At 41.8% G+C, this 21,498-nt stretch overlaps 2 protein-coding genes across 8 annotated transcripts; both read right to left on the bottom strand.

Annotated features, from left to right (window-relative positions):
* Positions 1-139: 139 nt before the first annotated feature.
* tomm7 (translocase of outer mitochondrial membrane 7 homolog (yeast)) lies at positions 140-4,386 on the bottom strand. The gene is made up of 3 exons (XM_054763967.1): positions 4,219-4,386; positions 3,205-3,253; positions 140-442 (listed from the first exon to the last, which is right to left on the bottom strand). The coding sequence occupies exons 1-3, from the start codon at positions 4,319-4,321 to the stop codon at positions 427-429; spliced, it is 168 nt and encodes a 55-aa protein (XP_054619942.1). The 5' UTR covers positions 4,322-4,386; the 3' UTR covers positions 140-426.
* A 518-nt stretch (positions 4,387-4,904) lies between these two features.
* hycc1 (hyccin PI4KA lipid kinase complex subunit 1) lies at positions 4,905-21,332 on the bottom strand. Of its 7 annotated transcripts, none has more exons than XM_054764270.1 (12): positions 21,158-21,332; positions 14,026-14,107; positions 13,745-13,846; positions 12,781-12,960; positions 12,083-12,163; positions 11,895-12,010; positions 11,225-11,320; positions 10,893-11,009; positions 10,570-10,657; positions 8,788-8,950; positions 7,971-8,182; positions 6,571-6,754 (listed from the first exon to the last, which is right to left on the bottom strand). In XM_054764270.1, exons 2-12 carry the CDS (start codon positions 14,074-14,076, stop codon positions 6,722-6,724), a joined length of 1,239 nt encoding a protein of 412 aa, XP_054620245.1. In that variant the 5' UTR covers positions 14,077-14,107; positions 21,158-21,332; the 3' UTR covers positions 6,571-6,721. The 7 variants fall into 7 exon arrangements, with proteins under 7 accessions (XP_054620240.1, XP_054620239.1, XP_054620242.1 ...); XM_054764268.1 differs by having other exon boundaries at positions 6,606-6,754; positions 7,845-8,182; XM_054764269.1 differs by having other exon boundaries at positions 6,606-6,754; positions 7,845-8,179.
* Positions 21,333-21,498: the final 166 nt, after the last annotated feature.

The following is a 21,498-nucleotide window of genomic DNA, read 5'->3' as shown; positions in this document are numbered from 1 at the left end:
AAAAACATTTGTCTGCATCAGTGATTCTGTATTATTTTGTGCCCCCCACCCCAAGTGAACAGAAATTCTTTCACGCCCCCGCCCCCGATTGTTCAAGCATACCGTAAACTAAAGGGCATCTTTTTACTTTGTGTGCAGAGGAAAAAAACAAACAGAAAATATAACACTGAACATGAAATGCTCGGCAATACACTCGTCAGTACCAATAAAGGTCCTCGGCGAATGGGATTAAGAGGCGTTATTATTTTTATTTTTACAGTTGAAGAGGAAGAAACATGAGTAAAACCAAAGACAAGGTCACACAAACCATGCATAAATAAATGTGATCAAATCAACAAAGAACACTGCAACATGCCTTGGTAGGCAGTTAATTATGGAGCAGGACGTGCTGGTCTGCAGACGGGAATTATTGATGGTTCATGTTCTTCATCCCCAAAGTAAACTAGAGAGACACAAAAACACAATCAACCAAAATCTGCGTTTCATCTGTCAAACCCACGTATTTCTGTATAAATACAAATACAGTGGAAGCAGTGAAGGTCAATCCATTCAAGGACAACCGTTTGCTTGTCCGTATCTCAAAACAATCCTCATTAGAACACGCCGAAGGGCTTAAGCTGCAATAAAATGTTCAACGAATGTTGAAATATCCTTGAAATCGATTCACTGCCTTGAGGATCGAACCAGCAACTGCCAGGTTGGGAGACGACCACGCTACGACCTGAGGAGCCATGCTACCATGGCCAGAAGAAGCGGAGTGTTACCTGTACTTGGAAAATCTATTTCCACAAAAAGTCACAGAAAGTATTGAATTATGGAAAATGTAGGAATTTTTAGGCTTGTTTTTGTCGTGCAGACAAGACAACACAAGTCAATGACGTCACCGACACGTGACCAGAAGTGAGCTGTGACGACAAGCCAACATAATATCTGATTATCTCGCCGGAAATGACTCACCTCAGTTGACATTCCCATGATATCTAGCTGTCTTATACTCCATAACGACTCGCAGAAGTCATTCCGCGTTCGAAGACAACAGACTTATGCGCATTCGTTCGTTCTTCTGTGGTTTGGAGTGTCACGTGGTTCCATCCGCGGGCCACACGTAGGTAGGTGTATTCTATCGTTTCCACTCAGTGATATACTAATCCGGAATGTTGAAATGTTGAGGATTGAATCAGCAACCGGCCAAGATAAAACCTTCGCTGACTATCCCGACTTGTAACGTTCTTCAGTGTCATCCAAACATAAATAATAGACTGTGTACTCACCATTAACTGTGATGCCGCGTGCCACAGTGAAGTACGTGCAAAGCGAGACAGGCAACAGTGTACATTCTGTTCTTGTATTACTAAATCTGTATTGTGCTGAGCAAAGCTGTGCTTTTGTTGCAGTGATTCTATTTGGGCCTCATCATAGTGTTCCATTTGGGGGGGTACGTGAAAGTTCCACTATGATTGTATCTATCCAATCCCAGCTGTAGCAAATACGGTCAGCGTCATGGTTTATTTGTTCGGGACACGCTCGATATGTTACATTGAGGAGCGTCACGTGATTACGTTTACACAAATTGTCCAAAAACGATGAGAAAGAAGTGGCGCTTATTTAATCCTAACCCTCCGCCACGTCAATTCATTCACACCATACGTTCAACATGTTGATAGTTAAAATAAATAGGCGGGTTTACATTAGATAAAAAAAAAAAAAACGCCCTCCTAGTGCTCAGATAAGACATGGCTGACACAAGCTGCTGATGACGTCGGTAAGGAAGTGCTGCCGCTTATAAACCCTTCAACACGGCTATTCCTGCATGTCCGCGCTACTTTCCACTTGCACTGCAACGCAGGTCGCCTAACCTTCATTCAACTCCGGTTTCCTTTGCAAATGAGACGGTGACGCGGCCGGAGCTTGTCACTCACTCAATCACGCCGACCACAGCTACTAGTCTTTAAAAGGTGAATCCTTTCTTACTTAAGAAAACCCGACCTTTTGTTCATGTTAGATTCAAGAGAGGACAAGATATTAGAAAGGCCTCTTGGTATCTGTGTACTGAGTTTATTGCGGTTCATTGGTTCCAGACCGGGCCGCACGGTGGCCTAGTGGTTAGCATGTTGGCCATACAGTCAGGAGATCAGGAAGGTCTGGGTTCGAATCTCCGTTGTGTGGAGTTAGCATGTTCTCCCTGTTCATGCTTTGGGTTTTCTCCGGGTACTCCTCCCACATTCCAAAAACATGCATGTTAGGTTAACTGGCGACTTAAAATTGTCCATAGGTGTGAATGTGAATGTGAATGGTTGTTTGTCTATATGTGCCCTGCGATTGGCTGGCGACCAGTCCAGGGTGTACCCCGCCCTTTCGCCTCAAGTCAGCTGGGATAGGCTCCAGCATATCCGCGACATAGAAAATGGATGGTTCCAGACCTGCCCGCAATAAGTGAAGTCGGATTCCTTCTTTATGAATTGAATATTTTCATATTTATGGCAGAGAAAACCTGTTGGCAATCTTCTAAATAAGTTTTTTAAAACATCTGGACATGAAAGAATACCCCCATAGTCGCCTTTACGTTAATATTCCCCAATATTGTACATATAATCAGAGAAAATAAGACATTTAAGACCTTGTAGGGGAGCAGAATCGGTGGCGGACAGGAAGTGTAACAGTAACCCGTGTTATTATTATGATATTCTTATTGGGTCTGCTGTGAGATGATTTCAACCTGCGATCGAGTCTGGTGCTTGTCTCACCAATTAACAACAATTACTGATACCGAGTGAGCGATCAGTCACAAGTTGAATTGTGGTCTGAATGGCTTATACTGTATTGGTATTTTAGTTCATTCAGCCATTTATATGCTTGAAAAGGCTTAATTTGCTTGAATATGCATATTTGTTTTTTACTAATAGTAGGCCGTGGCCAACCACCAAATTGCGATCATTTATGAATTTTGGAAGGAGCAATGTTCAAACGCGATGTAGCGAGGGATGACTGTATACTAAAATCAATGAAAATTAACTGAATTATCTTTGTAAAAGGCAGATTGACCTTTTGTACCGTTACTGTACTGCATGTTCCACTCATTGAGCAAATACAAAACAGAACCAACAGGACGATGATATAACGATAACTCTAGTTCGATTCTTCATTATGTTTGGGACACTTTACCAACAACTCTCATATTTAATGGTCAAAGTGTCTAATTCATACCTCAAGACTGTGGGATCTGGCATTCCTGGATCTGCTCCTCGTTTGAAGCCTGTTGTAAGAAATTAGGAAAAGAATATATTTATATATTTGTTAATTCGTTCCATTGATGATACAGCGAAGGCTTCTAGTTCAAGCAAAGGTCTAAACTGTGGTGCCCGAACTTTTTCCATCGAGGTCTGAATACTGAAAAAAGGATTTGGGATCCATTTTTATATATTTTTTTCAATTGTGTGTGCAGATATAAGATATATAGTCAATGTTTATAGGAGACAAAGCGTATTAATTGTATCAACATTTCTACTTTGTCTTTTTATTCATTAATTTTGGATGAATTAAAATATTTTGAATTTTATTTTTAGAAAGTGATTCGGGACAATTAAAAAACGAGCCACATTGGTCAACACATTTCTTCTAAAATAAGCACAGCGCTTCAATTGACCCTACAATTACCTGTTTCGTTGCTGAAGTAAAAAACAACCATTCAAAACGATGTCTTTGCAATAGTAGAAATGAGGGGAAAGGTTATGTACCACCCGGGTGAACAAAAGCAAAACATCCGCTCTGGCGTTTCCAAAATGAAGACGGCAATCGACGTATTTCCCCAGAGCTGATGACACAAACGTGACCTTATGAACTTCCCAGTCGAACACCAGACACATTCTACTTCTAAGAACGGGAGTGTTCATTCATACTGTACATTGTTTTACGTTATCTTTCTGAGCGTCATGGTGATACATTCTTAATCACAAAAATTACTTCCGGGGGACCCTGAACCCATCACACGAATACCATTGCTATAATCACAACCGAAGACCTAAACGTACAGAAATAAAATGTAACTAAAACTAAATAGACTTTCACTTTACTACAATACGGTACCCACCGGCTCAGAATCACTTTTGTACCCAAACAAGCGTACAAAAGGTAGACAGTTGAAAAGTAAAGCCGACCGTCTAGCTAGCGAACATGTGAGCAGCATGTCCTATCTAACCTCTTCCGCAACATCATACTGACCCAAGTATAGCACGGTGGGAATAAAACCCCATCGGATGACGAACTGGCCGCACTGGAACAGCTGCTGCAGCCGTTGCTTGGTCTCTTTGCTTATTTTAGCCATAATTTCTTAACCTGTGTGGCGAAGACGCCGCTACCAAGGACACCGGAAGAGGAAACACATGACAACCCAAGAGAAAACAGGTGTAGGCGCTTGTCGCCATCTTGTGGGCGGAATATGCAACTGCGTGTTTGTCACACAGAAGTATTTCATCCATCCATCCATCTTCTACGATGTGTGAATATTTCTAATACGCTACAAAAAAAATCCTTAACTCTGATAGGTGCATAAGCTGATACGCAATTTTGCATTTTCGTTGCTGTGCTACAGCTACATTGAAACAAGTGTTTTTTGTGGTTCTATGGTCATCATATTTTTTCCTTTCTGTTATATTTTTTTTTAAATAAGCAATAATGTATCAACACTAGCATGACCTAGCAAAGATAAAATCTGGGGTAATGGTGAACGACTATGATTAAAATCATAAAAGAGGTCTACTTAGGTATCTCCATTAACAGTCTCTGGTTTTAAGATAATCACACTTAATATCTTAAGATAATCACTTGAAAATAATTTTTGACTGACCTGCATAATTTTTTAATGACACTTTCCATTCAAGGGAGACAAATTGGAATCAAAAGAAACACTTTATTTCCAGAACTTCCACCAGTGAGTTGCACATCCTCAGACATAAAAAAAAGGCCAATAAAAACATCTTTAGTACAATAGTATGATGTACAAGAAGAGCAGAACCACTCACATTCTGTAAAGCAACATACCGAAACACAAAGATTGTCCCACCAAAATATGTACATCAATTGTTAATAGCACACAGACAACAGGATACAACGTTACTTCTGGGATGGTGGCAGTATTAGTGTTTGAATTAGGATGTCACGTGAAGCAGGTGGGAATGAACTGTGCTTGAAGAGAAAACCGCAAAGGGACATGAAAAATGAAAATAATACACCTTTTCTCACCGATACAACACATATACCATATTTTTGGATTGGTGATATACTCTTACAGAAAAATACCACATCTGACAATCAAACCTGTTTTGCTCTTCATTGGAAAAATATACTTAACTATTCTTTCCCTGTGCAATACTTCCTTGTAATTATCCAGAAGTTGACTTGTTTTGTCCAGGGAATGGTGTTAAAGAGATGCTAATATTGCTTGCACATTATAACAATACTGTGCGATTGTAAACATTAAGAACTGATTCGTATCATATTGGCTATTCCGTATTTGTTGGGGAAGAATGTGGATTTTGCAAAGAAGGTGGATATCTGTATCTGAAGCAAAGTGCAAACAGACCATGACGTAATCTGTCCAAAAGGAGGGAAACACTGTAGGTAAGATTTGTATTGCTATGAGAAAAGAAGCAATCTTTAAAAAGTAGTACAGTATAAACATTTTACTTCTTTACATCAGGAAATGCATACCTTATTCATTCACATCAGCAGCCTTTAGGCTAAAAATCATTTCAAAACCTAAAACACACACACACACACACACACACACACACACACACATTTTAATCCGCCCAACTAAAGTGGGGGAAGGTAAAGGTTAACGTGTGGAAATGGCATGCTAAGGCAACACATGCCTATTAGAAATACATGTCCAAATACTTTTCCACACAGTGTTTTTGATGAGCTTTAAGTGCTGTTCTGCAGAGGTGTACAATTTGCTCCTGACAGTGTACAATTAAACAAGTCAAAGAAAGCTGCAAGGTGGCTTCTTGTCTCCATCGGGCTCAGGGAACACACTGCTGGGATGGAAGCAGATGTCTGAGAGGAACTGAGGAGCAGCTTGCTTTACGGCACAGAGAAACCAGAACGCCACAGTATAGAGTATCATTGAGAGGGGGGTGGGGAATCACAAATGTTAGTGGTCCTTTGTAGTTGGCATGGCTTACAGTTCCAGGTAACGGGTGCAGAATCACAGGATCAGATCCGAAGGTGCATGTTTAAATATTTCAAAGGTCCGAGCCAAGGTGCACACTGATGCTCGGAGAGCGCTGCGTGTGGTTCTGCCCTGGATTTAAATACCCCATGCCTTCTTCTTGAAGACTGCATGAATAGTGGCCAGCTTCTGAGGCAGTGTGGTTACTGGAGGGTGGGGCGGGCCCACCGGCTACCTGCTCAAAGGAGCGGGAGAATACGGCGCTGGCAGTACGCGTCAGGCTGGTGAGAGCTCCTGCCTTGGGTACAGACTGGCTCGAAGTGAGCGTGAGGCGCTTGACGGACACCTCTGCATTCTCGCTCGCGGCCCGAGCTGTTGTCAGGGGGCTCACCTCTTTGTCCTTGCTGCCACGCCCACTGAGCCGACACTTCTTCATGGCCTTAGCCCCCAGGTTTAACGTGGTCACACTGTTGCTGATGGTGATGGTAGGTGGGTTCACATCGGGCCCCACCCCGCCTGGCCACAGGCCCTCATCTGCCTCCGAAATATCCATCAGCTCATCCGGGGAACCCAGATCCACTGCGTCTGTGAGAAGGACACACACAAGCCAAGCACTGGGATTAACAACATGCACATGCAGAGAATGGGCATAACTCCTGTCATCCAGCCCATGTCATTCTGTCAATGTCAACACTTCATGGTGAACTATTTTGAGTAAGTGATGGGCTGCATGACAAAGGAGTTTTAGTTACAGTCTTCCAGCAGGTGGCGCTCGCACTCCAGCACCACAGCTATCGCCACCCGCTGTGAGACAAATTTTCAGGTTTAGCACAAGGTTTAGCTTAGCCAGACAACAGTTAGTGGTTCGTCGGCAAAGACACACGTTCTGTTCCAAAGGCGAGGAAGGACAGTGGCTAAGGGCATAAGCCAAGGAAATGCCAAAGGGAAGGTGAAGACGGCAATTGCAGTGGAACACACATGTTCAATTAGTCACCAAAAAAACCCACAAATTCTCATTTCAAGGCATGCATTCACTCCTGGACAGAGCCCTCAATAACACACGATTCCAGTGCAAGAGAACACCAGTGAAAAGCTGGTAAACAGACATGCAGGCCTTGTCAGTGTCCACAATGTTGTGATTAAATCCATTCCAAACAAGTCACCAGAAAAATAGTTTAACACGATGGGTTTTAAATAAAGACCTGCATATCTTTGCCCAGCATCTAGCTAATTAACTAAAGGAAGTCTCCATGTGCAACCCAGGAGTGCTGTATGGAGGCGGATCAAAATTTGAGACCCCCCCCCCCCAAACCCCAGAGCTTGCTGAGAACGCCAGGAGCTGGAAGAATATGTCACATATATCGTGCAATAATTCTACTAATGCTTAACTAATCTAGAGTAATTGCTGCTTTTTTGCTAAACATGTAGCGTAATTCAGCAAATCGGGTTTGTTATATGTGACGTTCTTATTAGGCTCGTAAACAATTGATTTAAAGGAGCCTTATCAAGAGAAAGCTTGAGTCGCAGAGGACAGAGTGAGTGAATGCTGTTGGACTGACATATGAGGAATAGTGTCATTAGGTGGAGAATAAAAGGGTGATTGAGCGCAAAATAAAAGGTAAAAAAGGGGTAATCATCATGCAGCTTTTCAGACAACGCCCCCACAGACAGTTACCTAGGTTACCCCAGGAGTGGGGCAAAGGGGAGGAGGGGCAGGACCTTAGTACTGGCTCCTCCCTATGGAGGCTGACCCAGAACTCTCATTTTCCATCATTCGCCTCACAGACTTCTGCCTCCTGACCTCCTGCCCCCGCGTGCCGAAGTCATGACCTCGGGGGTCCTGGCCGGCATCTGTAGCACCTCCCAAAGTTTCGCCATCAGGCTGGATAGAGCGTGGCCGCAGGGAGTCTCCATTGGGCATTCGCTCACTGCTCACGCCTGTCACACTGATCTCGGGGACGGCCACACCCCCTGGCACGGCCTCATTGTCTACACTCACCTCCTGGGACTCTGCTGGTGTGGCATGAGGGGGGGTTTAGGACAACAAACATGCACAGAGACAGACACACACACACACACACACACACACACACACACACAAACAAATACAGCCATATCATGCACACACGTGGAAAACAAAGACAGCAATGTGCACAGGCACACATGGCCACAAGAAGACACACAAAAGTAATTAATGCAATGGCAGAAAAATAACAAGACATAAATTATAGTGATAAGAAGACAACACGTGGTCAAGGTATATGTTGTGGAGATTTGAATGGCGTCATATCCCATTACAAGTCACTATGAGGCAATGAGCAGAATCCGGCAGATAAAAAGGTTATATGATGGCTTCAGATGAGGTCCTGATGATAATGAAGGATATAATTTACCGCATCTAAAATGCGTGCAGATAAAAGCGGTTTGTTATTGACTGCGTGGCCAAGTAAGCTGGAAAAGCCCCATCTACACTGGCGGTTTAAAGGATCATGAGTGGCGCCACTAAAACACATGGTGACTACAAGACAGAGGAATGATGATGGACAATGATCAGAGAGTAACCTCTCCCTGTTGTGTCGTTGTTTTGTATGTGCACACCACCACCATAATGCACTTACCATGTCTTTTCCAGCGGTGCCCCCTTATAGAGAGGGAAGTGACAGCATTTCGAGAGATCCTGGAGGCGGTGGGCGTTATCTCCACCTGGATACTACGTGCGCCCTCCTTTGTGTTGCTCTTCAGTGCTGCGCCCCGCAGCGACGACTTGATGGCATTACCCACCTGATGGATGGGATGAGCATACACTGTTAGCCAAGACTGCTCCAGAGCTGCCAGGTAGACTGCTGCAGTTACTTTGGCTTAATTTGCATTTGTACAGCCTCTGGCCAACATTAGATATGCAAAGAAGTTGTATATATTTCAAGAAAAAAACTGCATCTCAGTTTTGTGGTGTTGTTAAAAAAGCCTATTATTAGTATGAACTTTTTTTGTCTTTAATATTTCAACTCTGTGGTACTGAAATGACATTATTTTTCCTCATAACATTGTGAGTTTATTCTCGTAAAATTGAGGCTTTATATCTTGTTAGAATACAACTTTTTTTCTGTTAATATTTTGACTTTATTCTTGTAGAATTAGCTGTTTTTTCCATTGCTGCTGTTGTTTTCCAAAGAGCTTTCCAACTTTTTTCTTGTAAATTGTCTTCTCATAATTATGACTTTATTCCCATGATATTATTATATATAAAACTTATCATTTTTTCCGCAACCAAATGTTCCAAAAATTAAAACTTTATTCATTGCTTTGTTAGTTTCTCTTTCTCATTAGATTACATCTTTTTTTCCCTTTAATATTTTGACTTTATTCTTTTAAAATTACTGCTGTTTTTTTCCATTTTTGCTGCATTTTTTTTTTTTGCTTTCGTGTTAAATTATACTTGGGCCAATAGAAAAACACCCGCGGGCCGCACTTTGGACACGATTAGTGTTCCAAACAAGGTAACCATGTGACTTAACCAAATAAAAGCTGATCTATAATCCAATCTCTTTCAGATTTATGCGCAAGAGAAAGCTTTTAATCTTCAAAGGCCCCTGCCCTAATGCCACCAAGTTAAGACTATCTACAAGTCTTTGCACTGTGGACATTCTTAAAATGAACACGAGTGGAATCATAATCCCAGGACAACATGCCTTTTGTCCCTGCCGCAGCAACACCTCATTCAAATGCCACTTCATTAGGTACACAGCCAATCATTCGAATGTGATTAAGTACAAGAGCTGCTATTCTAGTTGACTGCCAATCTGAGAGGGAGGTATAAGACTCGGCCGCATCATAATCAGAGGTATTTCTAATATTTTGGTTGTCCCTTTTAGCAAGTCTTTCTACAAGTCTGCTAACTACAACCGTATTATGGTTTTGTAGTTTCTATTGCACCTCCTCTGAATATTACTTAAAACTATGCATTATTTGTGAAGGCAGCTTCTATCAGATCTTATGCCTGTCTACCTTATAGACAGTATGACCTGTGTGCATAAATAAACACCTGGACAACATTCCAGGCAAGTGCGTTTAAACTATTTTTCATATAAGATCCTATTAACGTAGATCCATAAATCATGTGTTTTGACTGTTGTGGAGGAATGCACCTTGACTGGTGTAGTCATACTGCAGGCTTAGGTTCAATCTGCTTCCCCCACAAGGATTTACAGCTAAACAGAGCAGAGTGGAAAGCATGTAAATAATCTAGTGGGATTACACACAGCTTGCAGACGGACACAGCAGGCCGACACAATACAGCATAATGTGCTGTGTGCGAAGGCAATACGCCGGCGAGCATGTGCGTCTACGTCACATGCTTCCCCTCACACGGCTACAATGATGCAAACGATTATCGCACTCACCAACAGTGCTTCGGGGAACAACTCAAGCTGGGCCCGATACAGAACATCGTCCAAGGCTTTGGATCCCAGTTCCGCTTCCCCATTACACCTACACACAATTGATGTAAAATAATAATGATCAGATTACTGCTGAAATGCTTTATATAATAACTAAGAGTTCATTTTGACAGCTATACTAAAAAAACTAAAATAAATATATTCAGTGTGGTGCACATAACAAATTATAATAACAACAAACCCCAAAAATGTGCACAAAAGAAAAATATAGAGCAAATTAAAAATGAATAGTGAATCTGTGTGTGCGGGCACGTGTGTACACTCACAATGCATAGTGTATCCCTGTGAGGAGTTGAACCAAGAAATCTGATGTGACCGTCATCCGTGTACTAATACCTTTATAGCGCCGCATCTGTTGCCGTGGGTAACCACATATACACACTCTGGAGGATAAACAGCAACAAAATATGAGAAGTTGTAACAGTTGAACAGGGACGTTTAAATTGCACCAAGCAGAAAGCAAATGTTCTGTGTAGTTGCAGACATCGCACATGTTCAAGCAAAGCAATATAGCTTAAATAGACTAGTGACTAATAAAGGAGAATTGAAGCTACAAAAGATGTGGTAAATGCTAAGTCTGCCTCCGTGTGTGTTCTACCTAGAGCTGAGCTGGCAGAGGGACTGGAGGGAAGTGGCGCTCATGTAGCTGAGAGCAGCATTGTAGCACAGCAACAGGAAGGTCAGCACATCAAATCTGGACAAACACATTATATAGTACTTTAAAATAACAAATCTGAACAGAAATCCAAACAACTGAAAAATATAAACATGGGAGACCTAAAAGAAGTATTCCTTAGGAGGTACTGCATTGCAGAAGTTTCATTTGTAAAGATCTCTCCAAGCACCCTGCGGTAGTGTCTGACAGCGGATGACTTTCATGTGATCTCATCTAGATCTAGTTAGAAGTGCCAAGACAGATCCGGAGGCCGAGCTGATAAGCCGGACAACAACTTCCTGAATTTGGAAGCCACTATGTTCCTTAGAATACAAAAGATAAACCCTAAAAGCAACACAACAACTTTCAAACTAACATGGGTGAACAGCTGACATATAGGCCATCGCTGAATCATGGCCATAATGCACAAACAGGTGCTGGACGTATTCAATAGTTCATGTTTGAATCTGAGATGGAAATGAATGGCATGATAATAATTAGCTGCAGACATACAGTACTATACATCTGTAAATCATTAAAAAAAAAACCAATCCAACCAAACAATTTGCTGATAATATACCACCAAATGTGAAATAATCATCATGAATGTCACCTGTTCTGTGCGGTGAAGTTTTCCCTCTGGAGATGTGGCCCGCTATACACCACCCTGCTCAGCCCGTGATTGGCGAGGGCCCCTTCTGTCAGGGCCATGGAGCCGATGGCAGATGGCTGGAAGGTGAAGATGACATTTTGAGAAGTAACATAATTTCTTACATTTGTCTGTGTGTGTTTGTTTCATACCTCGTGATACACTGAAGGTTTGGAAAGGGAAGGGACAGTGAAGGACAACACTTTACTCTGTCCATCCTTATCAACTATTTCCTGAAGACAAAGAAACATATCAGTGAGTGAGGAAAACAGAGGGTTTTTGTCTGTTTATGTGAAACAAAATAAACGTGGGGAAGAGGTCGCACTTATCTCACCGGAAACACTCATCTTTACAGTAATGTGTGGGTGTTTGTGTGAGGGTCTACATTTCCATTCTGTGTCTATGTTGTGTGCACATCCACACTAACACCATCAACACCCCAGGGTTTGAGTGTCCCCTGAGTGCTTGTTAATGTCAGGTCAATTATTAGAAATAAGCCTGTGTGCTGAATGACACATGACCTATTCTATTATGCAGACACGAAGAGAGCAAACGCTGTGCTCACAGCAATACACAACAAAACAGATTAAAATAGGACTAAAATGAGCTCTGTACAAACATGAAAAGAACTAGGATGTGATATTTGCAAGACACGGTCTGTCAAGTATCTTTCTATTTCTAACTCATACCTCCTGACACTGCTTTCTAACGAGGCAGAAAGGCTATAAATTCATCTTTCTAAACATGAAAATAATGAAATATATCCCCACGTTGTTTTAACGATTAATCTCCCAGTTTAAGAATGTGATCCTGCCAGACAAAACTGAAACACACACTCATCCTTCCCTACCAGGTTGTAAATGCCCAGCAGCAGGGCCTCAATACAGCCAGAGGTGTGTGGGTCCCTGGCTGCGCTCACAGAGAGAAGGCTCCATAGGAGTTCTGGCAGGAACTGGAGAGTGAAACGTTGCAGATGCGGCTCACCACTCCGGTAAAACTCAAACAACTGGTGACAAACTGGCTCCAACAGCTGAGGATGATAGAAAACATGGTACGTACATGGTCACAATACAATTAATCAGTGCAGCATTGTTCTTAAAGTGCTGGTTAAAGTCAAACACATACAGTATCTTATGAAAGCGAGTACACTTCTCACATTTCAACACCCATTTTTTTTACAGGATATCTTCTCAAGGGAGCTGAACTTGGATATACTTTAGGGTAGCCATTGCACAGCTTGTATAGCAGAATAGATGAAATTGACACAGGCCTAGCTACAATATGCACCGCCTGCCACTGTGGGAAGGATAAATTCTAACATGTACCGTGACATTCTGAAGCAGAGCACGATCCCGCCCTTCGTTAACTGGGCCGCCTGGCAGTTTTCCAACATGATAACGAGCACAAACACACCTCCAAGATGACAAGTGCCTTGCTGAGGAAGCTAAAGGTGATGGAGTGGCCAAATATGTCTCCAGACCTGAACCCAACTGAGCACCTGTGGGACATGCTCAAGTGGAAGGTAGTGGTGATGTCATCACAGGCAGTGCTAGACCACAATGTTGCTCACACTAAATACTGACACTCCGGACACAATTTGGACATGCTTATTGTGAGGTGTTGCCAACTAGTAAACTAGAAGGCAGTCAATCTAATCTGTTGTACAAGCTGTACACTCACTAAGTAATATCCAAGTTTGATTTCTACAGCCTTGCCCTTCGAGAAGATAATAAAATGGTTGTTGAAATGTGAGGGGTGAACTCACTTTTGTGATATACTGTAGGTATAAAAATTAAAAAAGGTTACGTCCATACTTCACTGTAGTTCTCTCGGATGACCTTGTAGAGTGCGGGTACGAGGGCACCTTTGTCTTTTAGCGATGTGGCATAGGCTGACACGGCACTGTCCGGCAGGGTCTAAAACATACAAGGTTTGTTACCACTTGAGCCTTGCTGTGCAGGATAAAATGAGTTTTGAGAATAAGCATGCTTTTCTGCAAAGGAGGCGATCCCTTGTTACTGATAATATGGCCGATAATGTACAGTTGCTATTCTGTGTATGGGTGCAAATACTATTTCATAGTGCTTTACAGTACCTTATATTCTGAAAGCCATTCCTCCACCACTCCTTGGTCCATAGCCAACATGTTCCCACATCTGAAGAGGCGTCACCTCCACCTAGACAAAAAAATTTACTTGAAAGAACACACAAACAAACAAAAAAAAAACAAACTGAACACACTGTTGATTTCCATCAATTCAGTGGGCACAAGACAGAAAATAGCCCACTACTGTCTCCATTCTATTTTGATGGTGAATTGCTTATACTGTAATCCAATTTACATGTTAGTGTAGTCACACCTACATTATGAGACGGATATTGGCTTTACTTTTGGATCCATTTACTTATTGCAATAAGACATCACATTGGTGGAGAGACGCAAAAATAACATGTAGCATTAGCGGGTAAACCAAACAACCATGGCTAAATGACCCGTTGGAATGCACAACTGGTATCCACATTTGGCATGTCTTTTCACAAAGGCTGATTAAAAGGGAACAAGGGGAGGAAGGGGAAGCAGAAATTCTATTTGCGCAATTGTAATGCAGAAGCATGCTCGGATTTGGGCTGAAGGCACATAAATCTTCTTGAACGCTATTGCCGCCCATGTGAATCACACACATATTAAAATGTAACAACACTTCAGCTCATGGAGGCCAGCAGTGACATCTCATATCCCAACAATGTTCTGGTTAGGATGACATACATCATGGAGTAGCTCCCTCGCTCTCTCTCTCCATCCATGCAACACATCTGTCCCCAGTTTCCTTGTTGTACTTTACTTTCACCAATCTAATAGCTGTACTTGGTATTATTTTGGTGTCCAGTCCCTAAAAGGCAGCCAGGTGTCCATTTCTGGACTGTGCCAGTGATGAAAATGACAAGAGGGGGAGGGGAGCCAGTGACTCATGAAATGGGGAAGGATTATGAGACAGGACAGCTTCCATTTTGTGAAATTAGTGCATTGTGACAGTTTGTTCTTTCACATTTAATGAGGGTGCTGAAATCTTACTGGACTGTATGTGTGCTTCAATAGCAAGCAGGCAAGCAAAATAAGGTTGTGGTTAGCGCATGAGTCAGTCTTTTAAAAAGGAGTTTCCCTCTTAAGGGTTTTTTTTCCCTTGGGTGCAGTTAGTGTAAAGGCTTTTATCCATGCATACACATCAGCTGTAAAGGGAGAAAGACGCTAAAAAACAGCCATCAGCTATGCCGCCTACCTATTTGTCACTGCAGCAAACATAGGAGCAAAAAACAGAAGACGCAATGCTAGATGTATAGCGGCTGTTATGGAGGAGTATTAGGGCCTCAATGAAAATAAAATAAATTCAATTAACAACCTTTTCTCCCCTCATAACAGTAAGCTTGTATTCTTGTAAATGTACACTTTATTCCTGTCATGTTTAAACTAGGGCTGTCAAAAATAATGCGTTAACAGCGGTATCTGAATTATTTAATTACCTTTTTGTTACGCAAGTAACGCATGCGCACACCACATCAACAGCAGTGCAATTCCAACGCCATATAAGTACCTCCAACTAGCAAACGCATCTCTCCTTGTCCACCGCGCTTGCTCGAGGTGCATTCATAGACACTCTGAACATCACAAGAACATCTTTACTGTGTGCGTATGTGTGGTCTAAATAAAGAGAAAGACAAAATGTAAACAATAAGTGGACTTAAAAGTAACTCACTCTTCATGTAAAACAATCATTAAACTAATTTATTGGTTCATATAACGCAATGATGAACAACTCCGTAACTGTCTCCTTTCTTTGTACCGGAGCAGGACCTAACTAACACTGTTCTCTCTGTGCTGGCCAGGAGCTGTTCACGTGACGATGCGTTCATGGACAATGCATAACTCTTAACATGGAAGTATAATTTGCTATACATACAATCAAAATATGTCAATTGAACTTAAATGTCGTGGTGTCTTTGAACGCAACCCCACACTGGCCTTAATAATACTGTATTAGATTTTCAGACATCTGTGGTATCTTTTAGCTTGATGTAAATTTAATAAACACTAATATGTGTCTTTTTTTTTTGTTCATAAAATACACAATAAAATTGCATATTTCAGACAAGGTTGCAAATGGTGATTAATCCTGATTAATTGGAAAACGGATTAATCTGATTAATTTTTATTATTATTTGCCAGCCCTAATTTAAACTCTATTAAAGGAATACTTTTACTGTTTTTGTATATATGCATGAAAGACTGTGACCCACTGTGACCCTTATACGTACTGCTTCACAGCTGCTCATTCCCGTATAAGGTGACAGTTATGGCTGCAAAATCATCATACTTGAAATATGATTGAAAATGCAACATGGCCAAGTGTTGTTTCCTAATTAAATGTGTCACCCCACACAATAAAAGTGACGCATAAAGAATAAAGAAGGACATGAAATCCAGCAAACAAATCAGCCAAATCCTAAGACTGAGCAAGGGACATGATTTTTTTTGTTGACATACTGTCTGACAGCCACAAGCCAGAAACGGAAAATAAACTACCAAGACATTACACAGCACAGACTAATTATATCATCAGGAAGCCATTTGTCTTTCTGTCCTAGTTTGATTTACTCATTAGGCATGTTTACATTAATAAGAAGACTAAGCTCATGACTGAATCAGGACAAGCTGGAGAAAGACGGAATGATGGAGTAACTAGTGTGCTTCACACACACGGTCGCTTTTCAACAAATCCGTCCACAACAGCAAAACTGTCTACAAGTAACATAACATTGAGGTGATGAACAACTTGATGCAAGCAATGTGGGTGAGAAAAGCACAGGCTGCGCAAGACCACAAATAGAGCGCAGATCAATGGCAACGGCACAAGAGAAAGAGATAATTGGATATACTCTGAGAAAAGGGATAAAAGGAACGTATAACAACCCAGGGGATCCATAATGCAATTGAAGTGAGACAGATAGGTCAATAAAAGAACTTCATTAGGTTCTCTACTGCTTGTGGCAACCAGCCAGACTAATGGAAAGGGATGAGACACTGAAGAATACTGATACACACAATAATCTAGAGGCATACTGATACTCCGAGCATGGATCATTACTGATGATTTGTGAGTTGGCTGGTTCAGGTTTTGAGACAGTCGAATGGAACTGGAACAGCTGGCTACAAAGAATGTGCCAAGTAATCATCAAGTGTGTTCCTATGTACAAAAGTGTGTTTATTCAGTGTGTGGTTTGACCAAACCTGTTCCGATGAGCCAGCTAGAAGCTACCCATGCCTTTGTCCTCAACGTTACCCACATGCACATGCATGACTGGCACTGTACATACTGCTTATTAGCTTATAGTGCTTTCTATGTCATTCTTTCCGGATTCGGGTTGTCACCAACTTTTCTTGTCCAGTGATGTGGCTAATTTGTGGTCTTGTTCTGGTCTCGCGACATCTCGTGTGCTTCGCAGCAGTCGTTTTACACATCATTGATGAGTGATGTGCGATACCACTGATTTTTTTCTGATTCAATATTATGCACATAATAACTGAATAATCATAGCCAAGGGAGTTGGTCAGCAAGGATGTAGCTCAACTTCCCACATCTGAAAACATACTGCTGCTCAACCGGATATCGCAAATGAGTTGCGACTGAATCAACAGTGCCTCTGCTGGTTGCAGCCATGCAGTGCATTCTATTTCACCTCAATGGCTTTAAGAAGCAATTAATTGCTTTCTCACAATCGATCACTTGTTAACGATTATCATGGCCATCCCGAGGCGCCGCTTACAGACAGCGAAAAAGAACGCCCACATTCCCCTTTGCATATTACTAAATGCAGTTCCTATTGCACATGCTGTTGAAAAGGCCGCTTTTGCAAGAAAGTGAGTGGGCCACTGTGACAGAAAGCTTGAAATGAGGGATTAAAAGGAAAAAGAAGGAACACATGAAGTGGGTGGTGTTCAGAGTAGCAGAGCTGCCCCAGCAGCTTTTTCCTGTGGTACAGGGTGCAACTGACAAACTCCAACGTTGCATGATTGGCAAAACCACAGTGGTTAAAAATAAGCAAGAAATAAAAAGGACTACTTAATAAACTGCTGGAAAAGTTTAAGACAAACGTAAATGTTGCACCTGTTGACCCTACAAGGTACCGGAAGTAATTGAAACGACTCACCACCCCGTGTGCAACAGTTCTCCCCGTGCATGCATGTTTTTTTTTTTTCGGGTACTTCGGCTTCCTCACACATTACACAAATATGCATGTTAGGTTAATTGGACACTCTAAATTGCCCATAGGTGTGAATGTAAGTGTGAATGGTTGTTTGTCTAAATGTTCCCTGCTATTGGCTGGCGACCAATCCGCCTCTCGCCTAAAGTCAGCTGGGACAGGCTCCATCTTACCTGTGACCCTCGGAAGGACAAGCAGTATAGAAAATGAATGGCTGGATGGGTTAACTTCTTTTTACACTTAAAAAGTGTAATAATCAGTCAACTCCGCCTCTCCACATTCCTATATGCTAGTTTTAATGCATTATGCGTTAAAGCTAGGGTTGTCCAGAACTTTTTAATTTCCGATTCGATACCGACATTGCAGCCTTGAATAACAGCTAATACAAATATCAATCAGACTCCAATCATGAATTAATTAATTGAAATATTATATGGTTCACTTATTTTTACACTTAAAACGTGCAATACTCAGTCAACTCTGCCTCTCCATCCTATATGCTACACATTCATCGTGCAGTACGCATTAAAAAGTTAGGATGTACTTAACTTATTTTTACACTCAAAAAGTGTCATACAGTCAAGTCTGCCCCTCCACTTTCCTATACGCTATACTTACATCATGTGTTGTGCATTGAAAAGTTATATGATAGCGTTAACAGTTAAAAATTCTACTCACAATGTGAGTATTGCCTGTGTAGGTTTTTTTTTTTTTTTAAATGTAATGGTGACAGACTCGGGAACAGATTTCAATTTACAGTGCATTGTTTTCTTTGGGAAAACGTTAACACCATTTAAACAAACCGAATGTCCACCAGCGTCTCGTAATAACAGCCTGCGTTTGACTTTTAAGGCTCCGCTGTGTGGGAAGTTTTCTGGGGAAGTGCAGGGTATCCGAGCCAGAGCGAGTGTCTCTCTTCCTCTTCCTTCTTTTTTGCTGTCTTACTGATTCGGATTATCTAAGCCTAATTTTAACCCTGTTGGCTCACTCTGTCACACCACTTCCTCCACAAAGGTTTTTCTAAACAGGAGGTTTCTTGTAGCTTGTCAGGAGTGAAAGCTGCACACACACAACCATGCCATCCACCCACCACAACACACACACACACACACAGGAGGATGTGTTCAGCTAAGTAGACAAGATTGTTATTGTTTGTGTTTGTGTGTGTGTGTGTGTGTGTGTGTGTGTGTGTGTGTGTGTGTGGTTTTTGCTGTTAAGGGAGATGGATGCAAAGCTGCAACAGACAGGAAATCTCTTAGCATCAGCCTACGCTCTCCCTCTCTCCACAGCCTCGAAGCTCACACATGGTCACCTAACTCTCTTCAATCGCTTTTCAATCTTCCTGCAAAAAAGAATCCTAACCAAGACATACATGGTCAACATGACATTTTTCTTCTATTTCAGTTCCTATTCATCATTGCCTTTATAGATCTACACCATGGCACAAACCTGAGTGAATGAAAACGCTGCAGAAAACTATACACGTGCTTGGATATTTCATGGAACAGCAAGATTGTCACTAAGCATCACGGATGACCACAAAAGCAGTGTGCACAATTTCCCCCGGCTGAAGACCTTGGCTTGGCTTTACTGTCAGACAAAATTAGCAAGCCTGAGACATAAAATTGCACATGTTTAAACAAGTTTGCCTAAAGCTGTACGCATGTGGGCAAACACCGATACAGTAGACTTACACGCATTTACAAAACATAGCCTACCAATGTTTCCCCCACCATTAGGGAGTGTTTTTTTTTTTTTTTTTTTTTTTTTACAACAGATCACAGCTGAAATAATTTCCACAGAGAACAGGTCTATCTTAGGTCTTATCTTAGACTCTCTATTTCGAGCACAGAGCAGCGATTTCTTTCATAAATGTTTTCTCCCAACCACATGGTGACTTCGAAACACACGACTGAATATAATTTTTAATGACAAAATGTAAACACAGAAAAGTTGAACTAAGTGCAAACATCTGATGAAACATGTCCAAAAGAAATACAGAAATAAAAACGGCCACCATTATTCTGTGGGCTCTTTTGGAGTCTTTCTTTTGCTTTCCACTATGAAAGGTGGGTGTTATTAAATATAACTGGCGAGGAGCGATGGCAATGCGGCTACGCTGCGTGCACGTGTTTGTGAAAATATTACATATTATTCGTGTGTTTTTGTCCGTTTGCACTTACCTCACACAGGACTAGAGTCCACTGGCAGGGGGCTCAAACCCACCCCTCTGGTGGTCTATGTTGGTCCTGTACTGAGTTCACACACACCAAACGAACCGTACTGGCAGAGCAAAATGACTCTAGTCCGTTTTAACCAGACTAAAAGTGTGAACACACCCATTCCTCTTGATGTAGCAAACTTCTATAACAGATAACTCCAACAATAAACACAAGACGTTGTTCAAGTAATATGTCAATATTGTTTAAAACTGAGCATACTTTGAAGGGTAATGGATATAAGCAGTTATACATCAATGCACTAGACAGCTGCAATGTTGTTTAATAGGGGACAAATTAGGTGATGATGCTCGGACATCCTGTATATATAACAACGTTTTAACGCAGCAGTGTGCAGTGTTTTTTTTCCTGCTGAACACAACAACATTTAAATAAAGTGCGGTACTGAAACCGCTGCTATATTAAAATGTTGCCGAGCTCATCAAATCCCAACGAAATACAGCTCACTGAAACAGACAGGTACTGGCAACCTAGGTGGCGTTTACGCGAGATTAAAATTACCTCAATTTATCGGTAGCTCTGCTGGAACCATTACCCTGGTCGGGCTTGCTGTCCGGGTGAGTGCTAAGGAGTGTCCAACCAATGGACGATAATCTGACTCCGTCACACACTATCTTATCTTGCTGAATGACTTCCAACTGTCATGACGGTCGCTTACAGGTTAGCTAGTTAAGCTAGCTCTGGTAAGGTACGACAACAAGTAAACCCGGCAAGTTGTTATTTACTTACTGGCATGCTATCGGCGAATCTCCTGGGATCGTTGCCCTCTGCTCTTCTGTCAATGGGCAAACAAGTATCACTTCTCTACTCCGTACATTTCTTCAATAACACACTAACACCCGCGCCTTCATTTTGGTTACTTTCCTCAGTCAAACCATCTTTAAGTGAGCGATCTCAGACTGAACGGAAAGAAACGCACCGCGACCAATGGGAGAAGGGGGAGAAAGCCACACCGCTCCGCCTATTACATTTATTAACCAATCAAATTAGCCGTATGGCTGGCGGGCGGCAATTTCCATGATCACGGTAGGTTGTAGCTGTCAGCCGCGCTCTCTTGACTGCAGAGTGAG

Source organism: Dunckerocampus dactyliophorus, chromosome 20, assembly GCF_027744805.1.
Source record: "Dunckerocampus dactyliophorus isolate RoL2022-P2 chromosome 20, RoL_Ddac_1.1, whole genome shotgun sequence".
Taxonomy (NCBI): domain Eukaryota; kingdom Metazoa; phylum Chordata; class Actinopteri; order Syngnathiformes; family Syngnathidae; genus Dunckerocampus; species Dunckerocampus dactyliophorus.
Note: the sequence above shows the minus strand (reverse complement) of the source record. Positions and strands in the feature narration are given on the sequence as shown.

Bases quoted from the DNA above. Each gene is read 5' to 3' on its own strand.
- tomm7 (XM_054763967.1), bottom strand. From the start codon at position 4,321: ATGGCTAAAATAAGCAAAGAGACCAAGCAACGGCTGCAGCAGCTGTTC. The intron at 3,254-4,218 runs GTCAGTATGATG...TTCTTACAACAG, and splicing joins TCCCACCGTGCTATACTTGG to GCTTCAAACGAGGAGCAGAT.
- hycc1 (XM_054764265.1), bottom strand. From the start codon at position 14,076: ATGTTGGCTATGGACCAAGGAGTGGTGGAGGAATGGCTTTCAGAATAT. The intron at 11,010-11,224 runs GTAGAACACACA...TTTATCCTCCAG, and splicing joins CTCTGCCAGCTCAGCTCTAG to AGTGTGTATATGTGGTTACC. The intron at 6,755-8,787 runs GTAAGTGCATTA...TCCTTCTCACAG, and splicing joins GCACCGCTGGAAAAGACATG to ACGCAGTGGATCTGGGTTCC.